At 42.1% G+C, this 12,511-nt stretch overlaps 1 protein-coding gene across 1 annotated transcript; it reads right to left on the bottom strand.

Moving 5' to 3' along the window:
* Positions 1-7,920: 7,920 nt before the first annotated feature.
* LOC143465626 (uncharacterized) lies at positions 7,921-10,222 on the bottom strand. The gene is made up of 5 exons (XM_076964017.1): positions 9,069-10,222; positions 8,919-8,982; positions 8,679-8,844; positions 8,339-8,529; positions 7,921-8,267 (listed from the first exon to the last, which is right to left on the bottom strand). The coding sequence occupies exons 1-5, from the start codon at positions 9,778-9,780 to the stop codon at positions 8,159-8,161; spliced, it is 1,242 nt and encodes a 413-aa protein (XP_076820132.1). The 5' UTR covers positions 9,781-10,222; the 3' UTR covers positions 7,921-8,158.
* Between the last annotated feature and the right edge of the window lie 2,289 nt (positions 10,223-12,511).

Here is a 12,511-nt window from a genome sequence, read left to right on the forward strand (position 1 = left end):
GTGCGTGTAGAAGCGACGATCGCTTGTAACCGCTTAATACTTATTCCCACTTAACCCTTTTTCTCACGCAACTCGCTGTTTCCACTTCGCCTTTTTCTCGCAACAGACCTGACGACTTAATCATTTTATTAAAATAACTTGAAAGGTTTTGATCGTATACTTTTAAAGCGCGCAATGCAATATTTTTACCCCCTTCGACAATCTACAACCCACAGATTTTTACCGCGTAATCATAGTCTGAGCTCTTCCTCATTTATGGGCAAATTTGTTGATTAAAATTGACTTCAACCTGCAACAAGTAATTGTGACGTAATAATAAAGTGTTGCTTTTGTCACGTGTAGGGGTAGAGCATCGTGGGGATTAAATTTAGAGAATCCTTTATGAATTTCCACCCCTGCGCTCTGATGCATTGTTTCGAACGCGTAGGCAGGTGAGCTATGATGGCGCACATTCTTCCTGTTCATAAACCAACTTGCATTATATGACTTACTGGGCTTTTGTGCTTTTAGATTTTGTGATTTAAACGCCACATAACCGCCAGCGATCCTATCCACTTCGTTACGTCATAATATGTCAATTGTCTTGTTTATTTGATTTGTTGAAGCCGATTTGTGCGCCAGGTTAGGATTAGGAGTTTGTCGCGTGAAAGTTAAACAAACAGGGCCGCTTTATCCGGCCTTGTATTTGCAGGTTTGTCTTGAATAATGAAAAACAAACAAAAACATTTTTCCTCGTCGCCGGCAATCGGGGACAAGTTGATTGTTGCTTTTTCATAATGTTATCGCTTTTTGCCCGCTCTTAACAAAAGCAACACTGATAAGAACTTGCGTTGCGCGGAATTGTTTTTGACTTGTCTCAAAACTCTTCTTTGACGAACGAAGCTTGGAATAAAACGACAACTTCCTCATCATTGTCTAGAAAGGGTGGTATCTGCAATTAGCGGATGCGACAATTAATTCACATTTTCAAGTCCGGTGAAGATAATTAACTTAAAATTACACTCGCGCTGTCTTTCGCTTTCAACAGCCTATGAACGCAAACTACGTCATTCAAGCCTAACCAAAGCGATGGCGTCACACTGACGTCAACTACACTTGTAAGCATTTGATTAATTTCACATTCTCAGTTCAGTCGCTGCTGGCCTCAAAGCGCCAAAGCCTTGTTGCGAAAAAACACCAAAGCGTTGGTGCGCTATTTTGATAATGACACATTTCGAGCGGGTGCTGCGCTCATAACTTTCTCATAACAATATGGCGGAAACGTACCAGGCTTCGTTCTACTGTTGGTTTGTGACGTCACATTGTTATGCTGATACTAATCTTTAGTGAAGATAAATTAGACGACAAGACTGGTTGGGTCTAATGTCTGTATCATAGACTTTGAGCCTCGATCCCCTGAAACATTTCCTATTCTAAATCCAGTTTCACAACTACTTTGACGGCCGACAGGTGTTGGTTTTGATTTTACATCTGCGCATGTATTCTGTGTCCGTTGTTGGCGAGGAAAGGCCCCGATTTGTGAAGCGATTAGTTGTCCTATAGAACGTTAATGCGACGAACAAGTGTTTTGACCCATTGTCTAACTTCTATCTCCCGAAGCGGGGCCGATATATTCGCACGGGCGAAATACGCATCGTTGCCGACTCTTGCTTGCCGTCGTTTCGTGGAAAACATTTTTGTGAATCATTCGCGGTTCGCTATTATGCCGTCGATCAAGCAAATAATGTCTTTTCCTGAGCAGAATCTGTTCTCCGATTCGGCCAGAATGTTCGGCTCGTGTATCGCGCCGAAGAACAATTGAATCCCGATTGTCAGTTTGTGCGCGTGTTGCCGGTATTATGCCGTTCAGTTTAAAGGTAATTATGCGAAGATAAGACAATATACTTCCTAGGCTGTCAGGTGGCTTAAATAGACCTCACCTGATGGGCTGACTGCCTTTAAATATTAAAAGAATCGACTGAATGCAAAATAACAATCGCTTCAGCTTTTTTTTTCAATAAATATCGACTGAGTCTTTGCCGTTAAAACCATTTAAAATCTTTGTTTGTTTCATTTAAATCAAATTGTGGCTGCTTTGCGCCTTTTCAACCGACTTTACGCGATGGTTAATGTGATTTCTATGCTTGCATATAGCTATATGACGTAACTGGTACGAGGGCAGCCGGTGAAAGGTCGCCGCTTAATGTCGACAGAATAACTCACTTCCTACATGATCACGTGATCCTACCCCGAAACATTTCCATTCATAGGAGACAAGAAATGAAATGTTCGACCCAGTTTTTATGCTTTCGATGAAATCATCAAACAATGACGTCATAGCTAATGTTTTCATCTGTGTTTGTGCCTGATTGTTGCAAAATCTCATTTCCTAAAGAAAGCTCCATTTTTTGAGTCGAAGAACATCAGCTTCACATAATTAGATTTTAAATGACGTAAAATGAGCAACTGGTGAAAACCTAACAATGGGCATTGCTGTAATTTGAGTAAATAACTCTTTGCTGCCACCACATGAACGGATTTTATTGAACGAAATCAACCACGAACACGCTCGGGGCAATTTCGAAAATAAAATCATTAAACGTTGAAGTGACCGTGGCTGAAACTGATGGACGATGATTTTTTTGAAACGTTTTCGCAAAAATAATCTTTTCCTGCCATCGATTTTACTTCTTGGTAGGTTTTATTGTTCTATTTATACCGGCAGTCAGTAAGAAAACAGTTTTATTGATTCAAATCAACAACGAACAGGAAAACACGCTTTAGGCAATTTCGAAAATACAATTAAGCATAATTAACCGTGACTAAAAGTAAAAGTTGGTGTTTTTGTTTGAATTGTTTTCACAGAATTAATCTTGCTCGCTGATAAACGAGTTGTTTCCTGATGGTCGTTATGTTGCCCCATTCATATTCAATGTGAATTGATAATAACATTGCGGTGCTGGTACTTTAATTAGCTCAAAGTTCTTTATCAGAGAATGCTTTGTTTTTCCAAGCTTTGTTTCTTTTTCTACGCCAATGAAGCTGTAAATATTGACTCGAATAAATAAATGTCAGATATTTTGACATTTTGCTCCAGTGAAAGTGACAAAAATACTCGATCTTGTTCAACAAACTTCGCTCGTGCAATCTGCAAGTTGTCATCGCTCTCTCGGGCGAAGCCGCTAATGACGTGATTAAGTTCAAGGGTCAAGTTGTTGAGCTTCTAGAATGCAACCGACGACTATCACTTACAGGATGACAGGTGCGCGCGATGCGTCCGCGATGGTGAAATCGGGTTTTGCATTTCTGCCGAGCCCGGACGAGCTAATTACTTCAAGTAGCCCGATACCGAATATCCCGAGCATAGGTTAACAAGCTCGCGGGAAGCACGCCGTATCACCTTCGCTAAGTCGATCGCTCTTGTCACGAAGATGTGACCAACTTACAAGTCTTAAAGGGACCTCCCTTACCAGCGCAGAGCGTTGCCAAATCCTAACGTGCGTTTCGTCGTTTATCTGCAGAGGCCTTTCTACCTTGACCTCAAGTTGCCGTGGAATCCTCGATGGATGACGTATTAGTTGCTGTAGTGAAAAGTGACCCGCTATGTCAAGTGCTCTGCAAGTCTTGGTAATCCTAAACCACCAGCGATCGGCGAGTTATGCCCGAAACTTTAAGTGTTATTCTAGGAGAGTTTGGTTTGCAAATTTCGGGCTTCGTCCGTAATTGCCGCTACGTTTTATACAAATCAGTTTGTTTTATTTCGGCTCTTCGATGATAAGCGTCTTAATCGTGCTCGCAGCTTGTCAGTTGTCATTAACAGATTTGCTTTTCCGCTTTGGTACTTTTTTAATTGTGGCGTCACAGCTAAAATTCACTCCATCAATTCAACCGCTCCAATAGGAAGATGCGCTGTCCAATAGGAAACCCTGCAATCTGTTGCGTCACAAACGGTGTGGCAGTGGAATCAATCGATATTAATCTGGCATCGAGAACTTCCATCGGCGCGAAATGTTTCCTCAAATTATTTTCCACGCGAAATCATCCAGGTCGGAAATGTTCGAGTTTCTCGGAACTCGTAAAAACAAACTAAAATTTTCACTTTTCGACCTTCATCGAGGAAGAAAATGAACTTCGTCGCTGCTTCACATTTCATTGTAGATCTTCCGCATCTTTGCATTTTCCTGGTTGGAGTTTGATGGATTATCTGCGAGTTAGTCGGCCAAATCATCGGCTGCTTTCAATCAATCATTTTACAAAAGCGACCAAACTGTAACTTATATTACGACAACACTCTGTTTTGTAAATTTGTGCAATTGTAATGAAAGAACACAAGATACATTAAGATGCACAATGCAAATTAAATATACCTTATGATTTTCATTAACGCATTAATTGATTTTGTTTGTGACGTATCACAAATTTCCCAGCACAGTGTAAGAACTGAAACAGGACCGGACTTTGCATTGATTCCCGGTTTTTACGCGGAGCTATTTTTAACACCTGCGGAATTCTCTGGCGGAAATAATACTTTGAAAAATTCCGGACATTTTTGATAATTGTTTCCGCGGTTTTCCTTCCGCGCTCCCATTCATTGTACCGGTTTGTTTTTTACCCCCGCCCCCTACTTGGCAAAGCTTCTTCACAGAGAAAAGTCTAAAATTCACTCTTTTCTTGTCCCTGGATGACTTTGCGAGTCTCGTCTTCCAAATCGCGATCAGCCGGTTTAAGAACATCCGAATGTCACGTCACACTCGATTTGGTTTGTGACGACATAATTAGATGCAGATTCTTCGTTGTCTGTTTGTGGTCGAGTTTAGCGTTTCACTTCCGACTCTTTGTCTTGAATTTGACAAGACGCGCATTTGCGTGCAAAGCGCGGTAATTCAATCTCGAAGTCTTAGACCCACGAAGGCGTCCATTGAAGCAGATGACGACCCGGGTCGTATTCGAAACCACTTCGTGCTAAATCGCGAAATTTGGGAGATGTTTTCATCCCAAGATTGATGAGATAAAAAAGACGATTTTTGAGGATAATTCTCGACCTGAAAACTCCCGCGTCTGCTTTCTTCTTGCACTTCCGCTGTACCAAGTGTTTCAGTGATTATTGCGGAGACTGACGCAGACGTAACTCTTACCCAAATCTCTATGGTTGGGATTCTCACGTTTCTATTGGAAGTTTAATTAGAAGGTAACACTTTAGGCAAGCTGAGGAGATTTTTAGCGGAGCTATTTGATTTATTGAGACTTGTTTTCCTCGTCGCCTACGTCACGTGCTCGCAGAGATCTTGTTGCTTTCCGTGAAAAGTTGTTTTGTGGGGGACAGGTTCTCCTACGGTAATTTAATACACCCTCCCTTCTGCTTGAACAAATCTTTATTATTCCTCCACTTTCCGCTCTGTAATTGCTCGAGTTTTGACTTGTACTGTTGAATCTGCTCAATGTGGAGCGGAGAATCGCTCTGTGGTCAAAGTCCGAGTCGCGAACGCCGTGTAGAGAAGTCCCTGGGATACTAAAACTTGTTGAGTTCTTCTAATTATCCGATGCGGCGTATTGGAAGTGCAGTGAGATGATTTATAGCCCGGAAATTTCGGTTAAGCTTTAGTTAACAACACATCCCGTTGCTGGAAATGAAATATACACTTTAAAATTTTCTTTTTCGGTGATGCGAGGTCTCGGTTGTACATATTGAGCTGGAATTTTCTTGGCATTCGAATAAGTTGTCGCTCATTGTCGCTGAGAATAAGTTGTCCGTTCTTCTAACGGTGCATTTGCAAACACTTTCCCAATTTTTATTTCTTAAAACATAATCACGCTATTCCACAATACACAGGCTCTGACGTCACAAAGCGATGGAACACGACGCGAACAGGTGGTCGTTGGTGGCGAGATTGAAAACAGGAAAAGTCAAATGGCGAATAACTTCGATTAATCACACTCTACTTTCGGAAAGAAATGATGTTAGATGCAGATTTACGCGCAATATATGGTGTCATCTTTCATTGGACCGTGTAATTTTTTCAAAAACTTGTCAAGTTTGATCAAGGCAAAGCGCCATCGACAATTCGCTGTCGAATATTCGCGACTCGGCCGCCCGAATTACATCTAAATTTCCGATTTCATGTGACGTGAAACCTGTGTAGGGCGGCGGCTCACCTCAAATGGCTTTAACGTGTTCTTTGAACTTGACAATGGGGCTAAGTTTTATTTAATAACACACAGCTGGGTACGCGGTGGCTCGAAATGTCAATCAAATCAAATCCAAAAGAATTGATTCAACTTCGTCGATTTACGGCGTTGGCAGATCCTGGCGCGTGAGAAATTCGGCTTCGACCTCAAGTGGGCGAGTGTTTACAGTGACATTTAGGAAACGGAATTCGATCATCCGTAGATTCCCTCCCCCCCCCCCCGACCACTCTCGCTTGCTGTCACGTGGTGTTATCGCGATTGAAAAGGAGCTGATTTTCTACCAAAATCTTGAAAGGAAGCAAATTTTCTTCACGTTTGTTTCTTTTTTGTTTTGAGTCGCGATTTATTTATGACGTCATTGTCTGGTTTTAATCCACAATTTTTTTCAGATTTAGAAAGATTTTTTATTTCGGTTACAAAGTCACAATTATGGAATTATTCTCCGACATATTGCTGACGAGTTTTTGAAACATGACGTCACATCCGGTATCGATTTCACGAGAAGTATCCGTCTCTTCACTCGATTAACATCGTCAGCTCCTTGAAACTTTTCGTTGCGCTATTCCTTTGTCGACGTCACAATACTTAATTGTGATGTAGCGTTCATCTTCGCACGCCAACACAAATGACGCATCGATCTTTGCATTTGTGACGTATTGAATTCTCCTTAAAACATCGTTTCACCAAAAATTTGTTCGACATGATTTACGCGAAACGAATGATTATGATTTAAAAATGAGCATTGTTACGTCATAGATGTTTGGTGTTAATTACTTTCCCGCCAATCGTCGACATGGGAACTGCAAGCACTTTCTACACTGCGCAAGGTATGTCACGCTTCACTGATTCCTTGATTAGATTTGTTTACCTGATACTCCGGTTACGTCACTAACTAGCTCACACCTGATTGGTTGAAATAAAATAGAAATTATTTCTACATTTTGACATTAAAAGATGTTAAAAGACATTTTTATCATTAAAACGACTATGAATCATCTGAAGTAATTTTTCGTTGATTTCGTCACGCTTGAGTTGAACAGGTCTGCGACCTGTCACTCAACGCGCCTTCATAGGTGTTATGACAACTTAGGGCTTGAGAGAGAGTTCACATTCTCGCTTTGTCGATTTTGACAACTTTTCAAAAACGTTTTTTTGGATCTCATCCGTCTCACGTTCCGCTATATTCGATAATAATCGCGATTTTCTTATTTCGCGTTTCTCGCCGAAACTTTCGACGCCGCTGACAGAGTGAACGTAAACTGCAGATGCGAGAATTTCTTTGATTTTCTGCCGCTCTTTCAAGCCAAAGTCACCCTGACAAGTTCATTTGTATACATCTCGGTCGCATCTCCGGCTCACATCAACGAAAGTTGGTCTTTTGGGAGAGTGCCAGCATCGTGCCCCCCACCACCTGCCCGATATCGCGCCCTTGTCGGTGCTGATTCATGCTACGTCACAATCTAATTGCGTTATGATGTCATTGTTCAATTTAGCGCAACCTGAAACCTGTAGAAGCAAACTACAACGGCTCATACGTTGGATATAAAAGATTTCCTCGCGCCAAGCTCAATTTTCTTCTCACTCCTATGAGTGACAGGTCGGTTTGAAATGTTTATATAAATGCGCTCCTGACATATTTCAAAGCACGATCGTCTTTCTGGTGGAACTAATCTGCCCGGTTTATTAGGTTTAATTGCGTTTCTGATGTCACAATGCACACCTTCTGATGTCATAATACACGCATAGGCTCCGAGATGGAATCAAGGGCTTATGTATTTGCATAGGCAGACATAAAACACAGAAATGTGAATTATTCTAAAGCGATTCAGAAAACGCAACTGAATAAAAATATTAAATCAAACAAAATCTACCATTGGCGCCTATTCTAAAGCTATTGAAGCCAAACCAGTGGCCCAACCACCATGGAACGCCACACTTGCCGATTAAAATCGTAAGGTGTTTGTGAGGTAATAGAAGGCGGCTTCTGGTTGATCTAAAACCACGGCCTCAGTGGAACGGTTCGTGATTGGTGGAATTTTGTCACGTGAGCTGCATCGGGGGTTTGAGATAGCGGATAACCGATGTCGGTGACGTAATCGCCGCTGTAAGAAACGAAATGGCGTTAAAATCGATATAAGGATCGATCCATCATCTTCAAAGCGATGTTACCCACCTTGCATGGAGCCTCATATGAGTCTTGAGGTTGCTCGTTGAACTAAACCGCTTATGACAAACAGCACACTCGTGCGGTTTCTCCCCTGTGTGGACGAGGTGATGTTTTTGGAGATGGGCGAGTTGGGTGAATCCTTTACCACAAGTATCGCATTTGAACGGTCGCTCCCCGGTGTGAACTCGCAGATGAACCTGGATGACGATGAGGCCACAATAAAAACTTTTGCCCTTTGAGCTTAAATTAAACTGGATGTCCTGTTTATAAAACGCGAATACGAATTTCCTGTATGTCTTAGGGATGACTATAAAGGCTTTTGGCGTCAAATTGTCGAGGTTTTTACCTTTAAATTGGAAAGTTGTCCGAACCTCTTCATGCACACGTTGCACTCGTACACGATCTTTCCATTCTCCTTGCGCAGCGGATAGGGAAGCGATTTGTAACCAGATGCTGTCTTCTTCTTCCAAACAGTTGGCGAGATCAAGTCCTCACTGTGAAGTGAAGAGGTTCTAGTTGAAAAATCCAAACATCTACTTTAGTGTAAAATGCATGCGCGCAACTACCCTCTCATCCGGTTTATTACCTGCTGCTCTCAGGTGACTTGACCATCACGTGGCCAACTTCTCGCGTCGTTAAAGAAACTCGACCTAAATAGACATCATATTTTAAATCTATTTAAAACAAAAATGAAACCCGGGTTAAGATAGAACGGATGACGTCAACAATATCTCACCGTCACATCCGGATCGGGAGTATTGGTGATGTTGTTTGTCATCAACCGATGATCCATTCTTCCTCATCGAAGTCAAAAAATCCTCCGTGTTCCTCATCTTGATTTGAGGAGGAGCGACTCTGCTCGCGATCAGGGCGTTCTGCCAGAGAAGCTGCTTTAGATGATTTGCGTAAAGCTCGTCGGCGAGCGGAAGGGGCGGAAATGTTGCGGGAACCAAAGCAGCTCCGAAGTTCAGAGGAGGCAAGCTGTGCCGGTGTTCTCGTTTCACTTCTTCGCTTAAAAGTTCTCGTTCGGGTTCGGGGAAAGAAAACTCAGACATCGAGTCGGATTTGGTCATCGGCAGCATTTTCCTCGGCCATGACCCGGCAGGAATAGTTGGAAACGCGCCGGGGTTCTGCACGAGCATCGCGTGGTTCACGGTATTCAGAAAGTGATGGTAACACATTGTCAGCATTGGGTTTACGAGCGCCGGCATGGAGGAGACAGAAGTTTTAGGATGAAAATCTTCTCCAATCTTCTCCGAGTCTCCTTGCTGCGTCCTATCTTCATCATGGCAGTCAACAGAAGAATGAAGAGGGGACGGGCTTGAACTGCTGTACCCGCTGTCCGATGTAGGTGACGTCACGCTTCTGCTTAAAAGGGACTGAATTGAAAAGTTTGACAATTTTTTCTCCTTTTCGTTTTCGGGCTTCGTCATTTTCTCAGATTGCATTTTTTCAAAAGTTGTTCGATCCAAATGAACTTAATGCGGATTTCACTGCAGCTGAGGTCTTTTATAAAACCTACGAACAGCAAGTTTGTCTGTTTTCCAAATACAAATTCATGACTTGCTTTAAATCAACCATCTTTGTATATATTTATACTTATAAACAAAACTTAGTTCACCCTCTTTTTAAAATTTAAATTGAATTGTTTCACTTGATTGAGCGTCTAAAGCTCAGCCCAATTTATTGCGGAGCTGAAGATGCCGACATTTTGACGCATTCGCTTGAACTGGCTCACCTCAACCCTATCTCGGCTGCACTGGCTTATAAATAGTCTGGGGTTGGGTTTCTTAAAGCCCCAGACTCAGAACGTTTTTTCCCAAGTTGCCGTTTGGGCTGAAAACGTTTTTCTAGAAGCAAACAACAACGCGGTATCTCGTGGTTTTTCCTCAAATCTATTATTACGTCAGTTTGTTATATTTTTAGTGTCTGTCGCTATCCTAGTATAAAGTTTACGCGCTTCTCTGATATAACAAAATCACGCTTTTAATCAGTCCATTGCATGAATTCGTTTCGTCACCTGGGCCACCGAATAACTAAAAATAAGGTGCATCTGAAAGAAGTTGAGCTTACCCAACCTACTGTGGTAATATGCGAGCACTTGTCGTCGCCGCGCCTGCTTAAATCGAGGACCTGGCAAGAATTAACGCGCTTATTGTGCCAGCAGCTAGGTCGGGGTCCCCTGCAGAAAATAATTTTGTTTGTATAAGTGGCACTGGTGTCAAATTTATGTCAATACTCTCCGCGAAAGTTAAACACAGTGGTCACTATCGCTCAACCTGATTGTCTTCTGTTTGTTTAAGATAAAGTGCATTATGGTGGAATAACTTCGCCAAAGTTTAGAAATCTAATGCACCGTTGGCTGACTGTGTGCATTTGTACCTGGCACCATTGATAAGGAGCTCAAGTCGCATGCGTTTTATTGCAGTTAACGCGATTATGAGATATCTATGTGCGCTGCATGGAAACGAAAACTCAGGAATTCTTAAATGGCCGATAAATCTGTGCTAAAACAGAAAAAATATTATTCTGATTATTTTTTTTCTCTGCTCAAACTTTCATTCACACAAATCGGTATTGACACGGATGTTGATTGTTTACTGTGGTGGTTAATGTTCCCAGTCATATAAGCCGTGGAATTTGTTTTTCCTTGTTGTTAAACTGCCGATGCATTGAGCTTATAATATCCCGGCGGATTATTGGAAAGTTATAATTTGTTTGCATAACCCCATAATTTCTCTTTAACATTAACAATAACCCGTCGTATGAGTCTCTGCATATTTGCCGAGCACCTACACTAAAAAAAACAAGTTGAATTTAATCAAACAGCGAGTTTGCTTCCTGCAATTAATCATATCAACCTTTGTTTGCCGCACGTCGGAAATTAAACAAGTTTTCCGTAAATTATTAATAATTCCTTGCAGAGAATTATTAGGTTGAGCGATTTCGGCCGGGAACTTACGGATTTTCGCAACAGCTTAATGTTTAAAAGTGACCGTATTTCTGGTTCATTTTACTGAGCCCTTCGCAGAAGTCTTTTCACAGAACATCTGTTTGCATCTGCCTTCTACATACGAGTAGCTAAGTGACGTGTTCACGTCGTAACAATGGGCGTTAAAGTGTCGATGTCAATTCTGTCATTCCGCCGCGCGAAAGCTGAACTATTTGAATCGTTTGCGAGTTGAATAATATGTCAATTAAATATCTGATTTTTCCACGAAGTGAGCAATCCAGGAACCGCTTCCCATCTCGGATTTGATTCTTCCATCTCGGCTTTCGCGGAAAAGATTCACAGCATCTTGTCTCCGCCCACTTCACTATAGGATACGAGTTGAAAACTTTTAGGAAAATGTTTGTGACAACTTCTCCAGTATCTGCAGACATCTGGTCCCCCTACTGCTTCGTTCTCAAACCTTCCATTGATTGTTATCCGTTCCCAACGTCCCGGTGTGGATGACGCAATACAGGTTATGACGTATCTATTGCAAGAACTTTGTTATGGTCGAAGTTTGCCAATGATATTGATCAACGAACCGTTCATTGCAAGTGTAAAGTTGTTGAACAATTCTCTGATTGTTTTCTGATTTTACGTATCGAGTCACGCGAAGTCGATTTCCGAGCGATGTCAGATCAGCATTCACGGCTTGTCGACGCCGAAACGCGATTCGTTCGCGGGCCGCTGCACCCCAAGCTAGCCCGGAAATGTTGTGACTTTACACCCGATTCTGTTGCGGGTTGTTGAGCACAGGTGCGCGCTAGCCTAACTCTGACGTCACTGATTAATTCTGGTTTGATTTGATGCCGACCGGTTGGTATAAGATTAACGACTAATTACGACCCTTATTGTGATATCATAATAATTAAACTTTTATAAAAAAAATTTGAAGTTTTGCGCGCCGATGACTTGGACCCAATCACGTAACGTCACACTTCAGTGCACGTCGTATGCTGATGACGGTTTCATTTCCGAGTTTTTTCGCGAAAAAGAATAGGATTCGCGTGCAAGGGCGCGTAATCTAATATTATCGCGTTCAGTGATGACTAAAGTTAGTGCTATAGCCCAGTGACCTTGTTTCGTTGGGTCCTCTTACTTTTCCGTATCCTGTTACCAGTGTGGGGGTTTAACCCGAAAGCTTGTGTTACTCTGGAAACTTGTCTGCTCGAACCGGGACACGTTCT

Source organism: Clavelina lepadiformis, chromosome 7 (genome assembly GCF_947623445.1).
Source record: "Clavelina lepadiformis chromosome 7, kaClaLepa1.1, whole genome shotgun sequence".
Taxonomy (NCBI): domain Eukaryota; kingdom Metazoa; phylum Chordata; class Ascidiacea; order Aplousobranchia; family Clavelinidae; genus Clavelina; species Clavelina lepadiformis.

Coding starts and splice junctions, on each gene's coding strand:
- LOC143465626 (XM_076964017.1), bottom strand. CDS start 9,780: ATGCAATCTGAGAAAATGACGAAGCCCGAAAACGAAAAGGAGAAAAAA. Junction 8,983..9,068: donor CTCCCGATCCGGATGTGACG/GTGAGATATTGT, acceptor ATGTCTATTTAG/GTCGAGTTTCTTTAACGACG. Junction 8,530..8,678: donor GACAACTTTCCAATTTAAAG/GTAAAAACCTCG, acceptor ATCGTCATCCAG/GTTCATCTGCGAGTTCACAC.